The sequence below is a fragment of the Phalacrocorax carbo genome, chromosome Z (assembly GCF_963921805.1).
Source record: "Phalacrocorax carbo chromosome Z, bPhaCar2.1, whole genome shotgun sequence".
Classification (NCBI taxonomy): Eukaryota; Metazoa; Chordata; class Aves; order Suliformes; family Phalacrocoracidae; genus Phalacrocorax; species Phalacrocorax carbo.
This window is the reverse complement of record NC_087548.1, coordinates 22,389,729-22,412,058: the sequence shown is the minus strand read 5'-3', so window position 1 is coordinate 22,412,058 and position 22,330 is coordinate 22,389,729. Positions and strand designations below refer to the sequence as shown.

Sequence of the window (22,330 nt, the reverse complement as noted above, 5' to 3'; positions counted from 1 at the left end):
ACAGTCAGTGAGTTTCATGATTGTTTTGCACCCTCCATGCCTGGAGAACTATGCCCTAGCTGCATATGCACACACTCTCTTTGACCCTGGTACAGTGCAACTCAGATGTCCTGAGCAGATCAGTCAGCACATCTTTGCAGGTGCAAAATTTTCTCTCCACTTTGGGAGGAAAATACTGGATTTAGCCACAAGGCACGAATACAACAAAATGTAACCATAGATAAACACCTTACAACATTCATTCCTGAATCAGTCTTTTGCAATCCCTGAGAAAGGAGTTGCTCATAATTTCTCATAAGATTACAAAGTAGGTGATAGACCTTATTATCCCCTCTCCCCTGCAACTGATTTGAACACTAATGAATCAAATCTGTTGAGAGGATATGCAGTGGATGAGTGTCTTCATAACTGTTGTTTGGAGAGTATCTCAACTCCCTCACAGGCACTGCTTTGTTCCCTTGATGAAATGGCTGTTTTGTGAGGCACAGGATGATGCCCACAGAACAAGCAGCTGTATAATTAGTGTTCATGGAACAAGGTTTTTACCAGTTCCTGAGCCTGTTGCTGTTTACTGAGGTGTGTATGCTCTTTCGCCATAATATTCTTCTCTTTCTAAACCCCATGTAATTCAGTAAAAGCTGCTTGATGCTGTATCTAGGGAGGATTGTTGAATACATCATTCTTTCTCAGACAGCAGTAAGGGAGAAAGCACCTAGGAGTTACTTCAGGAAAGATGACTTGCATCCATCTGATCCCAAACTGTTAACCTTAAAACGCATCTAGCTTAGTGTTTGGCATCAACTTCTTGCAAAGCAACAACTTCTAACACAGTTTATCCTCTGGATTTATTGCATGGTTTTGTTCTTTCCACTGTCTATACAACTTGGTTACTCTCCTCTCCTCTCACCATAAGCTTAATTTTCTGTATGCTTCCACACGTTCTGTTTCCTAATATTTCCAAAGATGGTTTTGAGCTTTTTCCCAAGACTGCTGCTGAGTGTGACTTTCTCTCCACCAGAAGATGCTTTTCAAACTTTGTCCTGGAGCAAAGTGAACAGGTTTAATTAACGGACGTGGGAGAGAGACCCAGGCAGCTGCTGGAAAGGGTTTAGGCTGTGCAGGAAGGTCTGAGAGCTGCCTCAGAGACTGACTCGTGGAGGCCAGTTAGCTTAAGAAATTAGTGAAACAGAGGATATCACCCAACCAAAAATCATAAGAGGGACACAGTGAGTAAGAGAAGGTAAGATAGATTAAAAGCAAGAAAAATACCCAAAATAACCAAACCTGAAAAAAAACCTCAACAAAAGAACAATCATAGATGGAGGAAGCAGGAAAATATTGCAGGGCATAATTTTTATTCCCAAAGTTGTCTCCCACCAGTTCTAGCAAAGAAGTCCTAATAGCTAATTCTCTCAATGTGGAAAAAATGTATGTCAGTCCAATACAAATTCCAGGTGTTCTTTCCCGTTTCTTCAGTGCAGAACACAATATGGTCTGCTTTATTTTCCCTTTGCTCAGCTCTTTGTTCTCATCAGTGATGAGACTGTGCATTGTGTTCATCACTACAAAAAGTCTCAGTCATCTGGTGGTAATCGATGGCAAACAGTGATACAAGAAAAGAAAGTTTCTCTGAGACTGAATTAGACCTCTGCTTGTAAAGCTGGAGCAAGTCTTCCAGTACCAAGCAAATATTGCCAGGCATGGCAAGGTTTGTGTAGGAGAAGGAATTCTGCTGGCAGACTCACATGACAATTATTTCCATGCATTGAGTTGACAGGGGAGAATAACCTGGTAAGCTTGGGTCTAATGAAGTTCATCAAAGCCTCTAGTCCTTCATGTGTATAGATGGGCATCTGCATTTCTTGGTCAGAGACCTTGTTAAACAGTTTATCTGCTTTGTTTCTTTCTGTACAAAGACATGCTTGTGGACCAGCCTAACTGAACTCAGGATAGCTCAAAAGTGGGACTTTGATGCAGTACTCTGTGTGTGACTGAAGTGTGTTTGAAAACATTTGTTCCAACCACAAATGGCCATGTATATTTAAAGCCTTGGTATGTCTTTTTAAAGCACGCGAAGGTAGTTGCAAAATAACACTTACCACGGTGTTTTGCACATAGGTGACCTTCTCCTGTCATTTGCAAAGCACATACAAGTATGAACAGTCCATCTGACTGCTGAAAGGGTGGGAAACCAGAGTTTTGTCATCACTGGACTTCTTAAAGCTGCTCACTCTCTGCCCCTCAATCAGTATTGCTCTTCCAGAAGCAGACACATTTCCTTAAAGCACCGTACATCTAACCAGAAAAACCATCACCAAGGAGCCAAAGGGCAGGAAAACAAAGTTCTAGCTCTTAAAAATAGGTACATTTTGTGCAAGTGAGTATTGGAGGATCTCCTTCATACATTTTACTTATGAATTGGGAATTACTTGGAACCCTGACCATGACTCCCTGTCACCATTTGACAGACGACTGAAAGATGTCTGTGTCTGTTAAAGTCAGAATTTTGCTGATTCCATGATTCTTAAATCTGTCATTTAAGGCTAACAGCAGCAAGCTCTTTAACTAAGAAAAAATCAGAAAGTTTTTAGTGGCAGTATCTCTGCCATGAGAATCTAAAGATATAAACCAGACACAGGAGAAGTAATATTTTTTTATTTACTCAGGCTGAAGTATCTAAAAAAAGAGCCAGGTCTTTCAGCACACCAGCCCTCCTGGAAATCTAAAATAGAAGCAGACACTTTTAAAGCTGAATTCAGGCTTCGATAGTAGAAACCTCGCAGTTCACTGTGAAGGTCACTGCTACCCTTTCACTGGAGGAAGTACCCAGCTCTACTTGAAACACGGGCTAAAATTAGCTCAGCTCCATCTCAGAAGTCTAATAATCCATGTTGAGGACTGAGCTATCTTACCCTGTTGCTAAAATTATGTTTGCAATATTTTACTTTCTCTGTGAAGGCTTGCTTTTTGTCAGGTACCACAGCTTCTCTTGGCATTGCAGAGCAGCAATAACTATTTGTGTTCACTTTTTTACTTTGTTGTAAGTTCAGTTGAGCATTATCTTTCCGCATTATTTTGCATTTGCTGTGGGTTATGACTTTAGACATGAAAGTGTGACGTACTTGTCACACGATAAATTCACTGCGGTTGATCTGAGCCAATAGTAACTGCTCTCAAAACTTAAAACCAACTGCATGTCAAGTAATACAGACCACTAAAGGCCAACTGAGAACCCACAACCCAAACCTGATTAAAATATTAATTTGAAATAGAGCTAAAGGTTAGATAGAACTAAAGTTTCCAAAAACACCCCTATGCTGGACAAAATGCCTGGGTCTGTTTGTAGCTGTGGAACTGAGTTCTCCTTTTCCCTTTTGGAACTCCTGACTTTTTCTTCTTAATACAGGTGTGTGAAAAAGCACCTGCCATGGTGCTTGGAGGCATACATATTTTTTACTCCACAGCGTGTGTCCAGCCTGTGGGGTCAGTGACTGCACCCAGACAGATCCTCCATGTTTGGAGGAGAATATTTACCCATCTGGCTAGTGGATTTAGTCATTTTGCCAGCAGGTTTTCAGTCATAGTTCTGGCTTAGTTTACACTTGTCAAATACCTTCCTCTGGGTTTTTTTCCTTTGTGCTGATGAGCAGCTTTATTCAAGGTACTGGCTTCCCTAGTTAAAAAAGGAGATGTCCAATAGGTGCCTGAGGTCTTTGGCCATTGGTGGATGATGCAGCTAAACTTAGGAAGATGAAAGTACCGCACTGGCCTACCTACTTTCCCTGAGTGACTGATGCTAATAATAGCTTCAATCAAAAAAGGATGCTAGAATGAAAAGATCAAAGTGAGTTGCTGGAAAAAATTTAGTGGGGTTTTTCACTTTCACACCTAGCTATTCAGGACATGCTTTTTGTCCATCTTTTCTTTTATCCATCCTGTCTTAACAAGCACCTGCTTTCATTTCCATTCTTACAGAGGCCAGCAGACCAGATTTTATGTTTCAATTTCCTGGATACCTTAACTTTCATCAGAGGCCATTTTTTGTGTGTGATTTATTTTTTTTGGTCCACTGACCTTACTAATGACATGCTTCAGCTCTTCAGATTAGCAACAAGATTAGGACAAGTGTAACACCAATAAACCAAATGTAGTGCCAGTCACTTTTAAATTTTTATATAAATATAGAAAGTACTTTTATCTCTGAATCCTTTACACCACTCGAAAAGCTGTAGTGATCTATGTATAAAACAAAATGGAGGTAAGGAACACTTAGAAAAACTTCCAGTGTATGCAGGGCAGAAAACAGCTTATTGAAAAGCATCATTCTCAGAAGCTTTCCCCAGAATCTCTGAACGTGTGTCTCTGTCACATCATGTCTGATGAACCAGGGCTCTGACAATAACATATGGTGCTAACTCTCCTTTCTACATGCTTTTGTGGAAAGCAATAAATGTAGAAGGCAATAAATGTTAACTGGGTATAACTGGGTATAATCTAATCCAAATGGGCAAAAGAGCACAGGATACCCTTCTTTTGCAGATGGTGCTGCTGTGTCACTTGGCTCTGACAAGGGCAGCTTTCAGCCCACCTTTCTTCCCAAGCCAGGTCTCACTTCGCTCTGTTCAGGATTGCTTCTGGCACATCTTGCTTTAGTAGCAAAGAGCCTCTGTAGTACCTGCAGTGCTGAAAGTAAGAGCTGGCTTATATCTAATTACACAGTAACTCAGTTTTCTGTAGGCCATCAACTCTTCTACCTTCAACTCCAACTTCCCAGAGTTCCTCTACATGTAGGCATGCATAAGACATGCATCACTGTCTTGCTGAGTTTGAACATTGTACACAACTCTTGACGATTAGGAATAATGACTTGTACTCCTGTCTACCAGAACATTTAGTTCTTTGTAGCTGTTTTGTTCTACAAGCACAGTTAATTGCAGAAAAAAAAAGGCACCAAATGCTTTCAATTTCCTAAATACTTTTTATCCTCTTTTGTGCTTCTTGTTTATAATATATAGTCACAAGTGGCCTGTACATGTCTAGTTACTGGCAACATGTGCATGAAAAGCAGATATGGTTGTTCTTGGCAGAAAAGAATATCACAGAGGCAGATAACCTGTGACATGGTCTCTTACTCCATATGTGTCATAACTGTTCCTGTGTAGTCAGTGTTATCTCGGTGCCAGCAACACTGACTTCTGCTCTGTGGATTCAGGAAACTGCTTTCCTACCCATAGAAAGGAAATAAGTGCTTAGCCTAATCTGTAGGAAACTGTCTCCTGTCCTGTGTCCTGCAGCAGTTGAAGACTGAACTTGCAAAGGGGAATGGAGAGCAGGAAGGGAAACAAACTGGCTGAAGCAGTGAACTCTTTGTTCTGTTTAGAGGATTTTGACTACCCTTTGGCATTATTTCTTTAACAAGGAGGTTTTATGTTTAGGATATTTGGGCATTGAGAAGGGCTACCAAAAAAAAAAAAGCAAAGGAGTCTAGACAGTTCTTTTAGGACACAAAACACTGCTCTGATTGTTCCTCAGGTTTGAAGCCAAGTGTCTCTAATACTGGGCATGGTGCTTTACCATCACATGGATCTTTGTTCCTTATGCATGACTGATGCAATTGCATAATGGAAGGCAGGCTAATTCTGGGCATAACCTTTATATGACTGGCATGCTGTATCTTAAGTTCCGATCTCACAAAGTTCCAAGTGCCTTCAACAATGTACCGAAAATCACCAGTGCTTCAGCAGAAGCTGTAGCAGCATCTGGAAAAATCTGGTGCTTGGCAGAATGGGTGACCAGCGTGTCAGGATGTCTCACTATATATTTTGTGACAGATGTTCTTTGGCTAAGTGAGCGCTTAGGAGCGATCATATTGCAAGCAGAGGCAGGGTGGGTGTGATTCCTACAGATCACTGCATGAAGTATTTGCATGTGTCTGTGGTCAGTAGGTTAACCTGTTTCTTATAGATCGGTAATACAGTTGGCGCTCTTGGTTCTCTCCCGTGCCTTGCAAGGGGGTCAAATAGAAGCAGTAGAGAATTTCATTGAAGGAAACGATGTATCTGACAGTGTTGTCTGTGCAAACACACCCTTAACTACTAACCTCACAAAGTTTAAAATAAGAATCTTGATCTACCTTTAGAGGTAAAGGCAAAGGCTTTAGAGCTGTTACATTTGCAGGACTGGTTTGAGGTTAGTAAGATCTTTGTTTTGGTCTGGGATGTGCAAGAAAAACAAGTCAAGCTGTGAAAAAAACAAAATGAGAAAAATACCACAATGTGCAAACCTGTGGTCTGTCTCCACTTATAGAAGTAGGTGCTGTATGAAGGTGCTATTGCACTTTCTGAGTGCAGGGCTAGTGCCTGAAATCAAGCTGTAGGACATTACTGAACCCAAGCAGCACGGGGAAGGAGTGTGACAGTAGTAAGGGGTAAGAGAATGCTCAGCCTCTTTAATGATGTCTTCTCTTAACACTGACACTCAGTTGGAGCTATATTATTTCCTGAACTCAGTCTTTGCACTGTGGGAATATCTTTCAGAGCCAGCCAGGCACCCTGTCCACATAGGTACTCATAAACTCCAGGAAACACAAAGAGTTTTGTAACTTTGGGGACCTAATACAGGATGCTATAACCATCACAACTGTAGCCCTGCCTTCCTGCTGGCCCCAGGGAACACACAGCAAAATGGCAGGGTGGGAACAGACCTTGGCACCATCCCAGAAGGAACCAAAAACTAGCACAGCCTATGTGACCACTGGGCTAAGAACCCTCTTTTCTGGAGATTTTTCTGGGAAAAACATATGATTGCCTTAAGCTCTTGGTAGTCTGCCTGCTTTTTAATTAGTAGATCGCTTCAAATGAAATTGTGAAGGAATTCAGGCCTTTGGAAACTTTACCATGATTCAAACAAAGGAAATGAAAATACATTAATTATAGCAGAAACAAGTGCTTTGCACTAGCTCTGCAGTGAGTTAGGGCGGACAAATGGTATCATACCTATGTGTGAGGATGATCTGTGAGAATAAAATCTTGCAAGGGAAGTGGCATGCTGAAACTGCATGGCAGCATCACAGCAAATACTTAGTTCTGTATCTAGTTCAGCTTTTATGTGTTTTATACTTTATTAGGTGAGGCTGCCTATGCTAGGTACCCTACAGGTTATGAAATGAGTATTTTTGCACAACAGCAAGTGCCCCGGGGAGCAGGGAAAGTGTGGAAAACAAAAGCAGAGCACAACAGACCCATATGGAGTGGTGGGAAAACGCTGGTGTGGAGCTTGTGGGATAGAAAAGGTTAAACCAGAAGAATAAAATGAGGGGGATGAGCTAGGGAAGAAGTCAAGAGAAGAAACGAGACTTACTGTATTTTAGTGATCAGCTAAGGTCAGCAATAGTTTCTCCAAACATAAGTACTCTTTCTTCCAACAAGTCCAAAAGATTGTGAAGCACTCTGTGTAAAAGCCACCATTTCAGTAACACAGTTTCTATACGGTGATGTTCTGGAAATAAGCTGCATAATTTTTATCATCCGTATATGTTGGTACGCATTCTGGCAACGATGCTATTTGTGGGTCTCATTAGTTTGTCACATCCTTAGGCAGAATACGCTTCTCTTCGGACAAACTGCCATAACTCCATTTCAGCAGCTGAGGGCACTCCATGACCGGCTAAGTGGAAAACAGTCCTGCCAACAGCTAACCTGAGGCAAGAGAGCAGATGTTTTGATACCAGAAAGCAAGTGATGAGGCCAGCCAGGTAAAAAGGCAGCTCAGCCTGCCAAACCAGGGTGGGCTGCCACCTCAGCCCAGCATGGACGGCAGGGCTACCGGTGTGTGTGACTTTAGGAGCATAGTGAATTGGCTCAGACTGGCATACTGGTCATGGAAAAGCATCTTAGTTGCACCATAGGAAAGAAGTTCAGTTGTGAGACAGTCTGGAGGCAAGGTATATGGTGTTGATACTGATTTCACATATGGATTTGGTTGCCCTGGCAAATTCACAGCCATGAACACAGTGCCAATGCTCTGTAATTTGCAGGGAGTTGGATATCCAGGATTTCATGCACTTCTTTCTAGAAATTTAAGTCTTCAAACACCTCTTTTTCCCAATGCTAGGGTAAGAATGAGTGGTTCCTGCCAAGACCTTCTCCCACAAGCATGTAATTAGGCCACTTATGACTCTGTCAAATTCCCATTCCTTATCTGACCCAGGGATTTATACATGCCCAGGCGTCCCACACTCTCAATAATCAGGCTTTTGTGAAAAAGCTCTACACTTGTATCAAAATGAAGCTGTAGGGATAAGGGATTTTTTTTTTTTCCTGGAGCCAGAGACAGAAGGCATGTCTGAAACCTAAGTTCGGGCTACATTTGCCCTGTTTCTTGGCAAGGTAACTGCAGTGCTGCATACTGATCTGGCTACAGAGCTGCTGCTATCTCAGCTAGCTTGCAAATGAGCTTCTCATGCAGGCTGCAAGTACACTTGAGCACTCTCCTGATGTAACTTGGAAGAAAAAGTGGGAGATTATGGAACACTGGCTAAGATAGCTTTCCTCTTGCAAGATATGAAAGGGTCAGTTTCAAGCCCTTGCATTAATGTTATTTTATCCAAGAGAACAGCTTTGGAAAGAAAAATTGAAATATATTAATTGCAGAATATCCAGTAGCTCTCCACAGAAGCTAAGAAATGTAAGTAATGTAAGTATAAGAGTGTAAGTGCCAGCACATAAGCTTTTAGAGGCTTCTGGAGCACTTAAGTATTGAACTTAGTGCCGACAGCTAAAGTTAAGTAACAACCTATGCATATTTGCACTTAGAAAGCAGGGCAGAAGTTGCAAGCCAGTGGAAAGACTGGAGAGGAGGAATGATGAAGGAGCAAATTCAGAGGCAAAAAGGCTAGAAACAATTAATCATTAGGGTTAAGAATGCTGTCAAAAATTGTTATTCTAGCAACAGCTTTTGCTTTGTAAAACCTTGCAATGAATAGTATGGTAAACTTGGCACCTTAAGATAAGTGTTAGGGAAATGCTACCTGTGCCAAAGTGGGAGAAGCAAGCTTAGAGTAATTGAACAGGCTGCATGGGGCAGCCAGGCAGCCTTATTGTCTTTTGTAACTCAGAGGGAACACAGATTAAAGATTTTGCTTCAGCAAAGCGTGTGAGAATAAATAGTCCTAGTCCTGCTTATTAGAACACTTTGTATACTCAACTTTAACCATGTTCTTATGTCCTCTTAAAGTCAAGCTTAACAATCTTCCCTAAACCTTTACTAGACAAACCTTCTTTTTCTGAAATTTGCTTTTTGCCATGTGTAGTACCACTTCTTTCCAGTAGAGGGAAAACGTGTACGTCTATCCTTACTTTCCCCTTCCCCATAGCCTTTCAGCACAGCAGACCGAAGCAATTTACCAGCAAAAAACAAAGCATCAAGAAATCATCTTTACATTAAGTAACTTACTTTGCAATAACGGATACTAATTTGGAGAAAGTTAAATCGCCTGAGGGACGCAATAGTTGCCCAGGAAGCCAATGCTTGTAAGGCTAAGGGGTGAGTGGGCACAGGACTGAGTACAGTCTGTGCATCCCAATTTTTCCCTCTTGTTTTTACCTTTCTCCCTACAGTTGATCACTAGTAATACTAACATGACCGGGCTAGACTTTGCAGAGTGGGGTAGGAAGTAAGATACCTGCATGCAGGAGTGCATGTCCAGTAAAAAACTGTGGATGGGTTCGAGTGTACACAATCCAATATATTTGACTTGAACAGTTACCGTCATAATGCAATACCTGTGTAGGCAAACTTAAATATTGTTGGTTCGCATTTTCGCTGGTTTGGGGGTGGGGGGGGAGTGTCTGATAAAACATGTCTGCTGATGTTCACACTGTAAAATAAGTATATTTTGCTGTCATTTTAAGATCTGCAATGAAGATTGTTCAGAGACTAACACTGAAATAATTACACAATTACATGCTCTGTTATTTTCGTTAAGTCAACTAGACTTTGATTTTTACCAGCAATGAAAGTGGGTAGAAGTATTCTTAGCATGCACCAACAAGCAAATAATACTTCAGAAACATGTAACAAACCAAGAAAGTAATGAACTTAAGCATTTTTGCATCTTCAGAGTGGGAGACGTAAAACTATTTCACATTTCAAAACTTTTCTTCCATACACTCACTCAACCATCGCTCTTGAACAATCCCTACTTAAATGTCTAGATCAGACATCCCAGACTACAATTGCCTTCAGGGGTCTTCAGAATTAATTTATGTGCATTTAGGATATTTAAGAAAATGTTTCTGCGTGTGAAAAGATTTTAGAGCTGACTGTTGCCAGACAGCTCTGGGGGGATGTCACTAGGCATGGGTTGTCTATGCAAAAGGAGGGGCAGGGTAGCTCCTTGACACTGGGGCATGCACCCCGATGTCTGAGCAAGTCCATGGGCCTCAGATTCACGCTGAGATAAAAAACCAGGCCCTGTCGTTCTGCTATAATGGAGTTGCTTAGGCAGAGGTGGGAAAAACTCCTTCCCTCCTCCATGTGCAGCAGCAGACCTGTCCTGGGGCTGCTGACGGCAGCACTGATCGTCTGTCAGAAGCGCCTGCTGCCCCACAAGCAGCGGCACTCGAGCCAGGGAAACACACCTCGCGCCGGATTCCCCCTGCCGAGCTCCCGCCCGGGGGGCGGCGATGGGCGAAGCAGCCACTGCAGCTGGAGCGCGTTGCGGGGCGACGCCAGAGGCGCCGGGCCCGGCTGCCCCGGCACTCCAGCGGCTGCACCCCTGCTCCCGCCAGGGTGCTGCGGTCCCGCTCCCGCCGCACGGCTGCGGCCACCAGGGTAGGGCAGCTCAGGCCCAGGCACGGCGGCCCGACCCGGCCCTGCTCCCTTCGGGCCGCCCCGGGGCTCGGCCGGGCCAGTGGCCGGGCCAGGCGGTCGCGTGGAGCGGGGCCGGGGGCCGGGCCAAGGCGGGCGGGCGGAGCGGGGCCGGGGGCCGGGCCAAGGCGGGCGGGCGGAGCGGGGCCGGGGGCCGGGCCAAGGCGGGCGGGCGGAGCGGGGCCGGGGGCCGGGCCCGGCGGGCGGGCGGAGCGGGGCCGGGGGCCGGGCCCGGCGGGCGGGCGGAGCGGGGCCGGGGGCCGGGCCAAGGCGGGCGGGCGGAGCGGGGCCGGGGGCCGGGCCCGGCGGGCGGGCGGAGCGGGGCCGGGGGCCGGGCCCGGCGGGCGGGCGGAGCGGGGCCGGGGGCCGGGCCAAGGCGGGCGGGCGGGCGGGCGGAGCGGGGCCGGGGCGGAGCCACCGCCCGTCATATAAGGGACGAGCCGGAGGGCTGCTGGGGTCAGGAGCGCATCGGGAGCGGGGCGTGGAGGTGAGGAGGGGCAAGGCAAGGCGCGGTGATGGAACTGCTGCGGACCATCGCCTACCCGCCGGGCGGCACCGGCGGCGCCAAGGGCTGCGAGGCGGCGCTGGGCAGGGCGGCCGCTGGCGAGTCGCGGAGGAAGAAGGCGGAGGACCCCCCGCACCAGCACCCGTACCAGCACGCCCACCTCGCCGCCGAGGTCTCCCGGATTATAACCGACCCCACAACGGGGAAGCGCTACTGTCGCGGGAAGGTGCTTGGAAAGGTAATAACCGTGGCGGGCCGGGTGCCGCCCTCCTCCTCGGCGGCGCGGGGCGCAGGGCCGGGCGCTGCCTCTGCTGCCCTCGGGGGTGCCGGGCCGCGCCGCCCCCGACCCGCACGGACCCCGGTTTGCCCCTGCTGCGCCCCGCTCCGGCCGCGGCGGGTCCGAGCAGCCCCCCCTCCGCCCCTGCATCCGGGCGGAACCGTGCCATCAGCTCGGGCAAGCCTACAAAAACCACTTCGGTGTTGCACGCGGGGTGGGGGAAAACCGCAACGCGAACCTTCGATAGCTCTCAGGTTCATCGCCTGCCTTTTACCAGATTGTCCTTTGCGAAGGAAGTCGCGCTCCTTGACTAATATGTGAGCTGGTGAATGACTAAGTGTGGGACTTCTTTCATACCTGCTATAATTGCCTTTTTCTCGTGTGTCTCTCTAGGGTGGATTCGCCAAATGTTATGAGATGACAGATTTAACAACAAATAAAGTTTATGCTGCAAAAATCATTCCTCACAGCAGAGTAGCAAAACCTCATCAAAGGGAAAAGGTGTGTGTGCATGAATGACTTTTTTTTTTTCTCCTTGAACTCTCTTTGTATGCTGAATTGCCCAGCCCTTTTCCTGAAATGGTTCTGATAAAGCCATCCACTGAACCTGGTGGATGCAAGGCTAGCAACACTTTTTTTTTCCCCTTCTTGTCTCTTCAGATTGATAAAGAGATTGAGCTGCACAGAATGCTTAATCATAGACATGTTGTACAGTTTTACCACTACTTTGAAGACAGAGAGAATATTTACATTCTTCTGGAGTACTGCAGTAGAAGGGTGAGCATCAACTGGGAGAAATCCAGTATTTACTTACCTGGAATCTGCAACTAATTTAAATGTGTGATATGTAAAAGGTATTTTTTTCATGTCTTCTTTAGCTGTCATTTCTCCATGCATTGATTTACTTTTGCTTAAGCTGAATTCTGTGCTTGAACATTCAGTGACATTTCTGCCTTTGTTTTTCCTCTGCAGTCGATGGCTCACATCTTAAAAGCGAGGAAGGTATTGACAGAACCAGAAGTGCGATACTACCTCAGGCAAATTGTGTCAGGCCTAAAGTATCTTCATGAACAGGAAATCTTGCACAGGGATCTTAAACTAGGTAAGTTCTGCACCTTGTTGACTTCAAAACATGCTTCTCCAGCCCTGTCAGCACTGTACCACTTTACACTTGTATGGTGATTGCTTAATTAGTAGAATCAGCTCAGCCTGTCTTTACAGTGGAAACTTGAAGTGCTTAAGGGATGACATTAAGCATTCCTACTTAAAAAAAAAAACAATCTTGGCTAGCTTCTGGCTTTGAGCAAAGTATGACTCAGCACCTGTCGCAAATGCATTCTGACCTTGCAAGAGAAGGACTAACTGGAATTTCTGTGTCTGCTAGGTAACTTCTTCATTAATGAGAACATGGAGCTAAAACTGGGTGACTTTGGCTTGGCAGCTAGGCTGGAACCACTGGAGCACAGGAGGAGGTAGGAACATCAAAAAAATGTAAAGTCTAGCAGCAAATGAAACCAAATTCATCTAGAAATGAGAAATCCAGTTCCACAGCAAAAACTAATTTCCCCTGGGATCAAGATTTCCCCTTCTAGGAAACAGGCTGCCGTATTTTGACTTTTGCTTTCCTCTGAGCATTTGCAAAATAGCAAATGTCAGAGGCAGGATACCTGACTGACGAATAGTGCAGATATGAGCCTGCTGTTCAAGTATACTGTATGTGTGCTCACATACCATGAGACATGTTTACACTATTAACATTCATACAGCTCCTCTTTAGGAGTCTCTAAGTTCTTGTCCAAGCCTGAGAGGAAAACTTGCCCTGTGAAAAACAGCTTCTCTCCTCTTTCTATCTGAAATACTAACTGCCTCTGTGGCCTCTTTGATTTGCAGAACAATATGTGGCACACCAAATTACCTCTCTCCAGAAGTTCTCAATAAACAAGGGCACAGCTGTGAATCTGACATCTGGGCCTTAGGCTGTGTAATGTAAGTACTTCACTGCCTTAGAAATGAAATATTTCTATCACTGGCTTAGGCTTTTAAGAGTTCAAAGGGGATACAATACTGCATCAGTTTACAGGCCTTCCTACACATATAGCCCAAGTGCAAAAAGTCTCCTTTCTGTTAGGAGACAGACAAATCCTTTTCAGTATTGTAGATAACTATTGTGGGTGTGTAAAATAAATAAAGTTGGTTTCCTTTGCTCTTAAACAGGTATACAATGCTGTTGGGAAGACCCCCGTTTGAGACCACAAATCTTAAAGAAACCTACAGATGTATAAGGGAAGCAAGATACAGCCTGCCTTCATCTCTCCTGGCACCTGCAAAACACTTAATAGCTAGCATGTTGTCAAAAAATCCTGAAGATCGGCCCAGTTTAGATGAAATAATTCGGCATGAATTTTTCTTACAGGTTTGTACTGTTGAGTGTTCTGGCTGAAAAAATATGCACCCTAAAAATGCACTCTATGGTCTAAAAATTACTTTTTGATTCTCACTTCCACAGGGCTTTACACCCGATAGACTTTCTGCTAGCTGTTGTCACACCGTTCCTGATTTCCATTTGTCAAGTCCTGCTAAAAATTTCTTCAAAAAAGCAGCTGCTGCTCTCTTTGGTGGTAAAAAGGATAAAGCCAGATACTTCGACGCACATAGTAAGTGGATTGTAGCTATACTTGAAATCTGTCTCTGGGCCATCAATGTCATGCTAGTAATGTACAGCTATGAGATAGGAATGGAGCAGTTGTATTTATGTCTCAGAGCTTCCCTGGGTTAGTTCTGACCTCCTTATCAATCATTATATTCGGTAGCCTGAAACTTACACCAACTTAAGTAGATGCTCCTTATGGTGTACTGACAATATATATTGGGCATCTGTTAGTCTGTAACATCTATTAAAGTTTAGTCTCTTAGTGATCTCTGTGTAATAGTCTCCCAGAGCAGTGATGCCATGGCAGGCTTAGAGGAAGCTACTGGAGGGAGACAATGAGCTTTCTGCAGCAAAATTCATGGGCTTTGTGTAATTGAACAGCACTTCCAGATACAGCATTAAGTATTTTTTCCTGTATTACAGACAGACTAGCTAAAGAAGACGAAGAAATCTACAAGCTCAGGCATGATTTGAAGAAGACATCGATAACCCAGCAGCCTCAAAAACACAGAACAGATGAGGTAAATGCAAGTGCAGTTCAATTCAAATCCAATAACAGTTGGGTGGAGTTGCTATAATTAAATTATATTTGACTTGAATATCAGAGCAGGGGCTGTACACAGCATAATCAAGCTTAAATGATTAGCAGAGTTGCTTTAAGAGGGCTTAACCAAGCTTCACCAAGGTATGGTAGCCTTTGTAAGGAGACTATCAATTTTGGCTTTTGGGTAATTATAGTATCTGCCTAGACTCCATTGTTGTCTATGTGGTAACTTGGCTGCCAGGTGTTCTTTCCTAATATTCCAAATACAGGGCTTCAGTTTATTATTAACTAGGACTTCTTAAAGAATAAACTGCTGAGATCTAACTCTTACCATTTGGTGTTCAGACCTGCACACAGCTGTTCCCTTGCTAGGGCGGGAGAGCAAAAGACTGATTAATAGCATGTAGGATGCAAATTAAAGATCTAAAGAATGGAAAGACCTGGTGTGCTTCAAGTTCAGTCTAACAGCAATTCTTTGTACTTGCTGGAAACATTAATACCAGTTTCCCTAGAATTTATCCTTTCCTGAGAGACAGGAGAGCCGTGCAAAACTTGTGTATAAGCCTTGGCTTAAGTTATGTTTGATGTTTACATGTCTGACATCTCTTCCAGGAGATCCAGCCTCTTATCACAACAGTAGGAAAGCCGGGAGCATTACCAGAAACTAAGCAGATTGGAGACTCTATTCGGATGATAGTCAGAGGAACTTTGGGAAGCTGTAGCAGTAGCAGTGAATGTAAGTGCAGCAAAATGTAATCTCTAATTCTAATCCCACCTTTACTTTCTTCATGTCTCAGACTTAGAAGCTTGAAATGAACAGCTGCTTTCCTCCCCACCCCCTATTTTTGATGCTCTAAATTTTACGGCCAATATTTTGGAAGAATTAAAACTGGAAAGCCATAAAGGCTAAACTTAAAATTATAGTCTAGATAACTGAAGGGTTTAGAATTAAAGCTTGGTCTGTGTGCTCTTGTCAGTCTAATAATCCTTCTTTCAGGCCTGGAAGACAGTACCATGGGCAGTGTTGCTGATACAGTCGCAAGAGTATTGCGAGGATGTCTGGAGAACATGCCAGAAGCAGACAGCATTCCCAAAGAACAGCTGACAGCATCCTTCCAGTGGGTTACAAAATGGGTGGACTATTCTAACAAGTATGGCTTTGGATACCAGCTGTCAGATCACACTGTTGGTGTCCTTTTCAACAACGGGGCACATATGAGCCTTCTGCCAGACAAAAAGTAAGAATGATTACAAAACTGCCAACTCACTAAGGTGGTTTAAACATTAAATGCTTTTATTTAATCTCTAACCTTCTTACTTTATTTTTCCTCTTACAGAACAGTCCACTACTATGCTGAGCTAGGCCAGTGCTCTGTCTTCTCAGCCTCAGAGGCTCCTGAACAGTTCATCAGCCAAGTAACTGTACTGAAGTATTTCTCTCACTACATGGAAGAGAACCTCATGGATGTAAGTTCAGCACCTTCTGGATCCTGAGCTGTAAAAACAAATTTTGAACTGAGTGCTTAACATAGTGTCTGCTCCCTTTCCTAGGGAGGAGATTTGCCCAGCCTAACAGATGTACGCAGGCCCAGGCTTTACCTCCTACAGTGGCTTAAATCTGATAAAGCATTAATGATGCTCTTCAATGATGGCACGTTTCAAGTAAGTTTGGTAGTATCACCAGAGAAAACGTATCTAAAATACTTTATTGCAATAAAACTAGACAAGTGCCAGAAACTGAGAGAAGAAAGTATACAAACAGGATCTTGCTTCTCTTTTACAGGTGAACTTCTATCACGATCACACGAAAATCATCATTTGCAATCAAAGTGAGGAGTATCTCCTTACCTATATCAATGAAGACAGGATATCCACAACATTTCGTCTGACAACTCTTCTGGTTTCTGGATGCTCGTTGGAACTAAAACACAGAATGGAGTATGCTCTGAACATGCTGCTGCAGCGATGTAACTGAAGGGGACTGACTGTTAAACCAAATGGACCCTGTTGTTCACTGTGAAATCTATAGTGGGGATAGTGGAGCAACTAGTATGTTGATGATGGATGTGTGGTGGTACGAAAACTTGACTGTCCTAGTGTGCTGGGCACACATCTATTAGGAGTCTAAACGTACTGTTGGACTAAAATGGTGTGACAAGGAGTTCTTCGGACCATAGTTTTCCTTGCTTCGTGTGTGTGTTAAGGATATTTTTGACCTGAACTGAGGAGAGTAAGAGAGCATTTCTGATGGAGTTAAACTGTGAATATGCATCTGGATAGGGAGGGAAGGGAGAGCTCCATTGTTGTGGAATAGCTGTAATGAGCAGCTTCTGGCTCCTTAACTGTGAACTATGGCCATACTTTTTTTTCTCTCCCTTATTTTTCAAAAATACCCACACTTGGGGCTGGCAAAGTGCATTCCTTGTTAATAATTTTTTTATTTATTACAGCCTACAGCCTGAAGTGAAGTATTTATTACACAACTTTTTTTTTGGACCTTTATATTTAAAACAAATCTGTTGGCAATAAAGTGGACAGATTTGAAGTATTGTTTTCCACTCGTTTTTACATTACAACTTAACATGGTTACATTACCAAAGATCTTGCAGGTCTGTTTTCCTTATGCTATTTTAAAGAAGTCTGCTACATGTCAGGATATGAAAGACAGGCTCTAACATTGAGCAGTTTGTCCATGTCTATGCACATTTGTAGTCAAAGGCACCAATGTGCTGCTGCTTATTATAGCAGCAACCCTAAAATAACAGCACATGGAACTTGCAGAGTAATGACGTAGGCCCTGACACTCACTTATTGTCCTAGGGCCTAAAACCAAAAGTATGGATCTTCTCAAGATATTACATCCCAGAATTTATACTGATGTCTTACACTGGCTGAAATGAACTCCTTACTTCTGGATGATACTTGGTGGACAGTAGCTATAATGATAAGCTGTATAAGCTTCCTCCTCTACTTGCTGTGGAAGTGTTGCTCTTATCAAGCAACTGAAGTATCCTGACACCTCAGTGGTAGAATGAATTGTCCACACCTAGCACTTGTGCTTTCCTTCTATCGTGCTTTATTGTGTGTGTGTCTTTCTGCCCTTGGTTAAATGGTAACCCCAGTAAAGTAAAATCAAAAAGGTGAGAACATTAAAGGCTGACTTAGTATCAACTTTGGGCTTTAGCAAGTTGATACCATAAACAAACACAATGTTAAGTCAAACACCATTTATGGTATGCTGTAATGTCTCTGTAAAGTAGCTCAGAACTGCTGAGGACAGCATAGGGATGGCCTGCTGCTTAGTGCCATCCCACTGCTAGTAAGTGTATGTTTACTAGAGCAATTGCTTTCCTAAACTGAAAGCAATGCCGTTTGTCAGTTAAACTATGCAAATAGATGGGATTATTGAGGACTTGTGACTCAGAGCAGGGGTGGAACATCTACTTGTAGGCTGGGTTAATTTCTCTCTAGATATTATGTAGCACCTGGACCTAAATAAACACATAGCTGTCTTCAAGAAATAAACACATAGCTGTCTTCAAGCTACTTTTCTGATGCAGCTGCAAGCAGTAGTTAAATTGCTTATTTGGATTAATCTTCATATAACAGAATTCTGTCTTTTCTGAAAGAGAGACCTCAATTGCCATCAGTTTCAATCGAAGGAGCTGAATGCAAGGAACAGGCAGTCAATGTGAGAAAGTGCGAACTTAAACAAAATACAGATGTCAGCTCTAAATAGTGAGCAGAGGAGGTATCACTGGCTTGCTTCATCTTGCAGCAAGTGTATATAAGTGTGATTGTTTTCCTTGTATTGAATATTATGCATTAGGTAATATTTATTTACATCTTAAGTCTAGACAGGAAGACCTAATTGAGTTCTTCTGATGGATTCATTAATGTAACTCTAGGCAGTTCAGTGAAGTTAAATATATGCTTGCTATAGTGAGCAGAATTCAGCTTCTCAGCTGTCTAGTTTCTTCAAGGGGTAATGATTTTATTCCTAGGAGCCCATGACTTAATTCTGTTGCACACATACAGCTGCTGGTTGAACCTTTTTCTCTTACAAAGTAAGATCTCATTTTTTGTTTATGACACCAATAAGCATATAGATTGTGTGCATCTGAAACAAACAAACAAAAAATTACTTGAGCTATAGTACTTCAAATGGTAGAACAGTTCTTCAGCTGCTATAATTTATTTGAGTATCAAAATCATCTTTCTATGGCTAAAACTCAGGCTGGTGTAAGCAAAGAAATTGACTTCAAGTGTAGGATGTTTAAAAGTAGATGTAAAGGCCCCAAATCCTATTGTAGGATGCTAGCTGATTGTGGACAGTTGTAATGTACCTCACTCAGATACAGCTAAGTGAATCAGTTATTTGTATGCAATGCGTGAATGGTACCAGGATGCTTGGTGCTTTCTAAATCCTTCTGTACCTTTCTGGTTAGTGCTCTGTATCCTTACCTCACTCTTTATTTTCATATTACAAAATAAGAGATGTGTTTAGATTAGGTTAAGGAGAACTACCCATTTCAAAGTATACTACCTTTGCCCTATTCCCTCAGCCCAAGAATGGAAAGCTGCTTTAAAATTTGTAATGTAAGAACTTGCATCTGGAACAAAGGTTCTGAAATTCTTTCCCAGGGTGTATCCTGTCTTAAATAAGACACTGTAGTGCACTAATTGACCTTCTTTACCCAATCATGTAACATCCCTGTTGTAATATTGTCTCCTTCTCTATATAACAAATGTCTTACCTTCTCTTGAAAGAAAGGTATATGGCCTGGATTTTATGCTTGTCAGACAGTGGTCCTAATCTTTTCTATTGAAAACAAGAGAAAACACAGCATAAGAGTTTAGTTTAGGAGCCTATGTCCTTGAATGAAAATGTGGGGATTAAAGGATTAGGTGAAAGTTGGCACATAGGTTTCTCAGGTATGAGTGGTGGACAAAGGAAATAACATTGCCAAGAAGAAAAAAAATCTCTTGTACTCTTATAAAAAAATCTTTATCAAATCTTAAAATATGTTTTTGCAAATATATATACATACTTGTACAGCCCAGTGGACTAGCCTGGCAGTAGCAAACTAGTCAAGGCAATGAATCAAATGGGTCATGCTTCAACATTAATGTAATGTATTATCCAGTGATGCTACTAGTCGGTCAAATGTTCTAGGGCATTCTGTAACCCATTTAAGGTGTTCTGAAAGATTCCATTTCATTAAGTTACTTCATATACACTATATGAGGGAGGGGAAAAAAGAGATTTTAGGTTATATGCTACTCTGCAATATTGAACAAACTTTCTGACGTTGTCCAGGTTACTTAGGAAACTAGAAGAAGATTCAGTCACTTTAAAGCTATTTAATTACTTGTGAAAATAGCGATTGGAGAATGGTCCTGCAGCTGTCCGTCAATAACTGTGAATTTTCTGCCTGATTAAATGGATTCTAAATGTAAATGTCATTTAAAAAAAAATTATAAGTTCTTATAGGTGGTTATGAACCCCCAACTAGATGCATGCATAAGGAATCAACCAGAATCATGCATGGCATAGACCATACCTTTTTTCTTTTGGTCTGTTCTTATACTCTTTAACATCAATAGCGGCAGACATATCTTTGATTGAATTGCCACATTCTTAGATCAGTACATACAAATAAGGAGGTTAAACTCCATTTAAATATTGGAAACAAATATCATGGTTCATCAGTGTTTGAAAATTAGTATAACAGAATGTAAAGATTTAGTGTCTAGGATTTATCTTTGTAAATTAGCTTCGTATGGAAACAAAATTGATTTGAAAGATTCTGTCGTACTGACATAGAATTAGGCTAAGTTTGAAACTTGCAGGTTTTTTTTCCTCTACCATGGGGAAAACCACATTTTACATTGTCTGAATTGTGTAGATGTGATCTGAACAGGAACAAGATATTATCTTGATTGGCCATTTACTGCTCTTTCCCACTTACTATTTGAAGTAACTTAAACTATTTGAAGTAACTTAAACTATTTGAAGTTACTTAAACTTAAACGGTCATCACGGGAACATTGAAGAGTTAAGGAAATCAATAGTACCTTACACAGAGGCATTATTGGTTGCAAGCTGGCCTAGGTAAGGAGTTACTAAACACTTTTTCTTCAGAGGTTAAAAAGGGATAAAGTACTTAAAGTTGCCCCCACGAATAATTTTGAGTGGAAGGACTAAATACACTCCACAGCACTTTGCCAGAATGTAGTGCTGCTCTCTTTTGTGGCAGGCCAGAAACGAAGATTCTGCCATGCTCTGCCTACCTTACTTATCTTGAATGATCATGAAAATGGCTGCTTATTTTCCATTGGTAATTTCAAAAGTCAGATAAAGGAGAGGGGGAGCAAAGATGCTCCTTGAGTAAGCACATGGGTGGGTGGGTGTCTTTCCAAACACTGAGAATCTTAGGCAGAGGTGGACAAAAGAAAGTGGAGGGAACCTGTAGTCAGCCTGGAGTCCCAAACATGCACTATGCTGTTTTCCTTTCACCAAAACTTCCCAATGACTTCAGAACAATGTCTGCAGTCTTCCTACCAGAGAACAATCCTACTCTCTACTGACCTGTTAGACTTAGTCCAGAGAAATACTCATATTCTGATTAAGTATACTGAATGGATTAATAGCTCAGATTCTTATTAATTCAATCACTTTCTTTTAAAAATATAAAGTTAGAAACTTGTTCCACAGCATATTTAGTGCTTTACTACTATTATTACTAGAGGTCTCAGCTAATAATTTTTCCCTTCCTGCAGGTTTCATTTCCACCCTCCCTGTGATTTACTGTTCTTTTTTCTCAAGATCCCACCCTGTAGATTTAAGATCTTTGGGAATAAAAACATCACACAGGTAGGTCTTCCTAGATGAAGATGACTCCAAAGTGCTGCAGTGATTCAAATAACCCATTTACAACCTGATCATCTCAGACATTATTCCTGTGGGCCATTCTTCTGAAGGACTCAATTCACAGTATTTCACATCAAGTGACTACCACATCAACACTGTTAACAACATGAATAAAAGAAGCTTTGAGGCACCTTTTAAATCTTACTGCAAACTTCAGAAAGACCTCACCTGCTCATATTTCAAACACCAATTTCACAGACACAAGCATTAGAATCAAATTAATAGGTAAACTCTAACAATTCAGAACAATTCCACACATATGAAATTTTCTTCTCTTAAAAGTAGCCTCTGTAATTTATAACTTATGGTGATAAGGCTTATTTACTTATTATAAATAAATACATTGAAAATTTGAAGGAGGTTTAGGGGTTTGGATTTGCATTCACTGGAGGAGAGAAAGAGACAGAGCTTTTGTAGTGGCATTGTGGCTCCAGTGGATGAAGACTACTGGTTCTGGCACAAGGAGATGGGGGAAGTATAGTGCATTATAAAGCAGGCTGTGGCAGAGAAGGATAGTCAGTGAGAGTGGAAAAAAGCAAGCAAGGTTATGT

At 42.6% G+C, this 22,330-nt stretch overlaps 1 protein-coding gene across 1 annotated transcript; it reads left to right on the top strand.

Annotated features, from left to right (window-relative positions):
* The first annotated feature begins 11,317 nt into the window (after positions 1–11,317).
* PLK2 (polo like kinase 2) lies at positions 11,318–17,390 on the top strand. Its single transcript, XM_064437975.1, has 14 exons — positions 11,318–11,612; positions 12,045–12,152; positions 12,312–12,428; positions 12,624–12,753; positions 13,036–13,123; positions 13,542–13,637; positions 13,866–14,064; positions 14,158–14,305; positions 14,725–14,822; positions 15,458–15,581; positions 15,843–16,083; positions 16,183–16,312; positions 16,397–16,507; positions 16,629–17,390. The coding sequence occupies exons 1-14, from the start codon at positions 11,385–11,387 to the stop codon at positions 16,818–16,820; spliced, it is 2,010 nt and encodes a 669-aa protein (XP_064294045.1). The 5' UTR covers positions 11,318–11,384; the 3' UTR covers positions 16,821–17,390.
* The last annotated feature ends 4,940 nt before the right edge of the window (positions 17,391–22,330 follow it).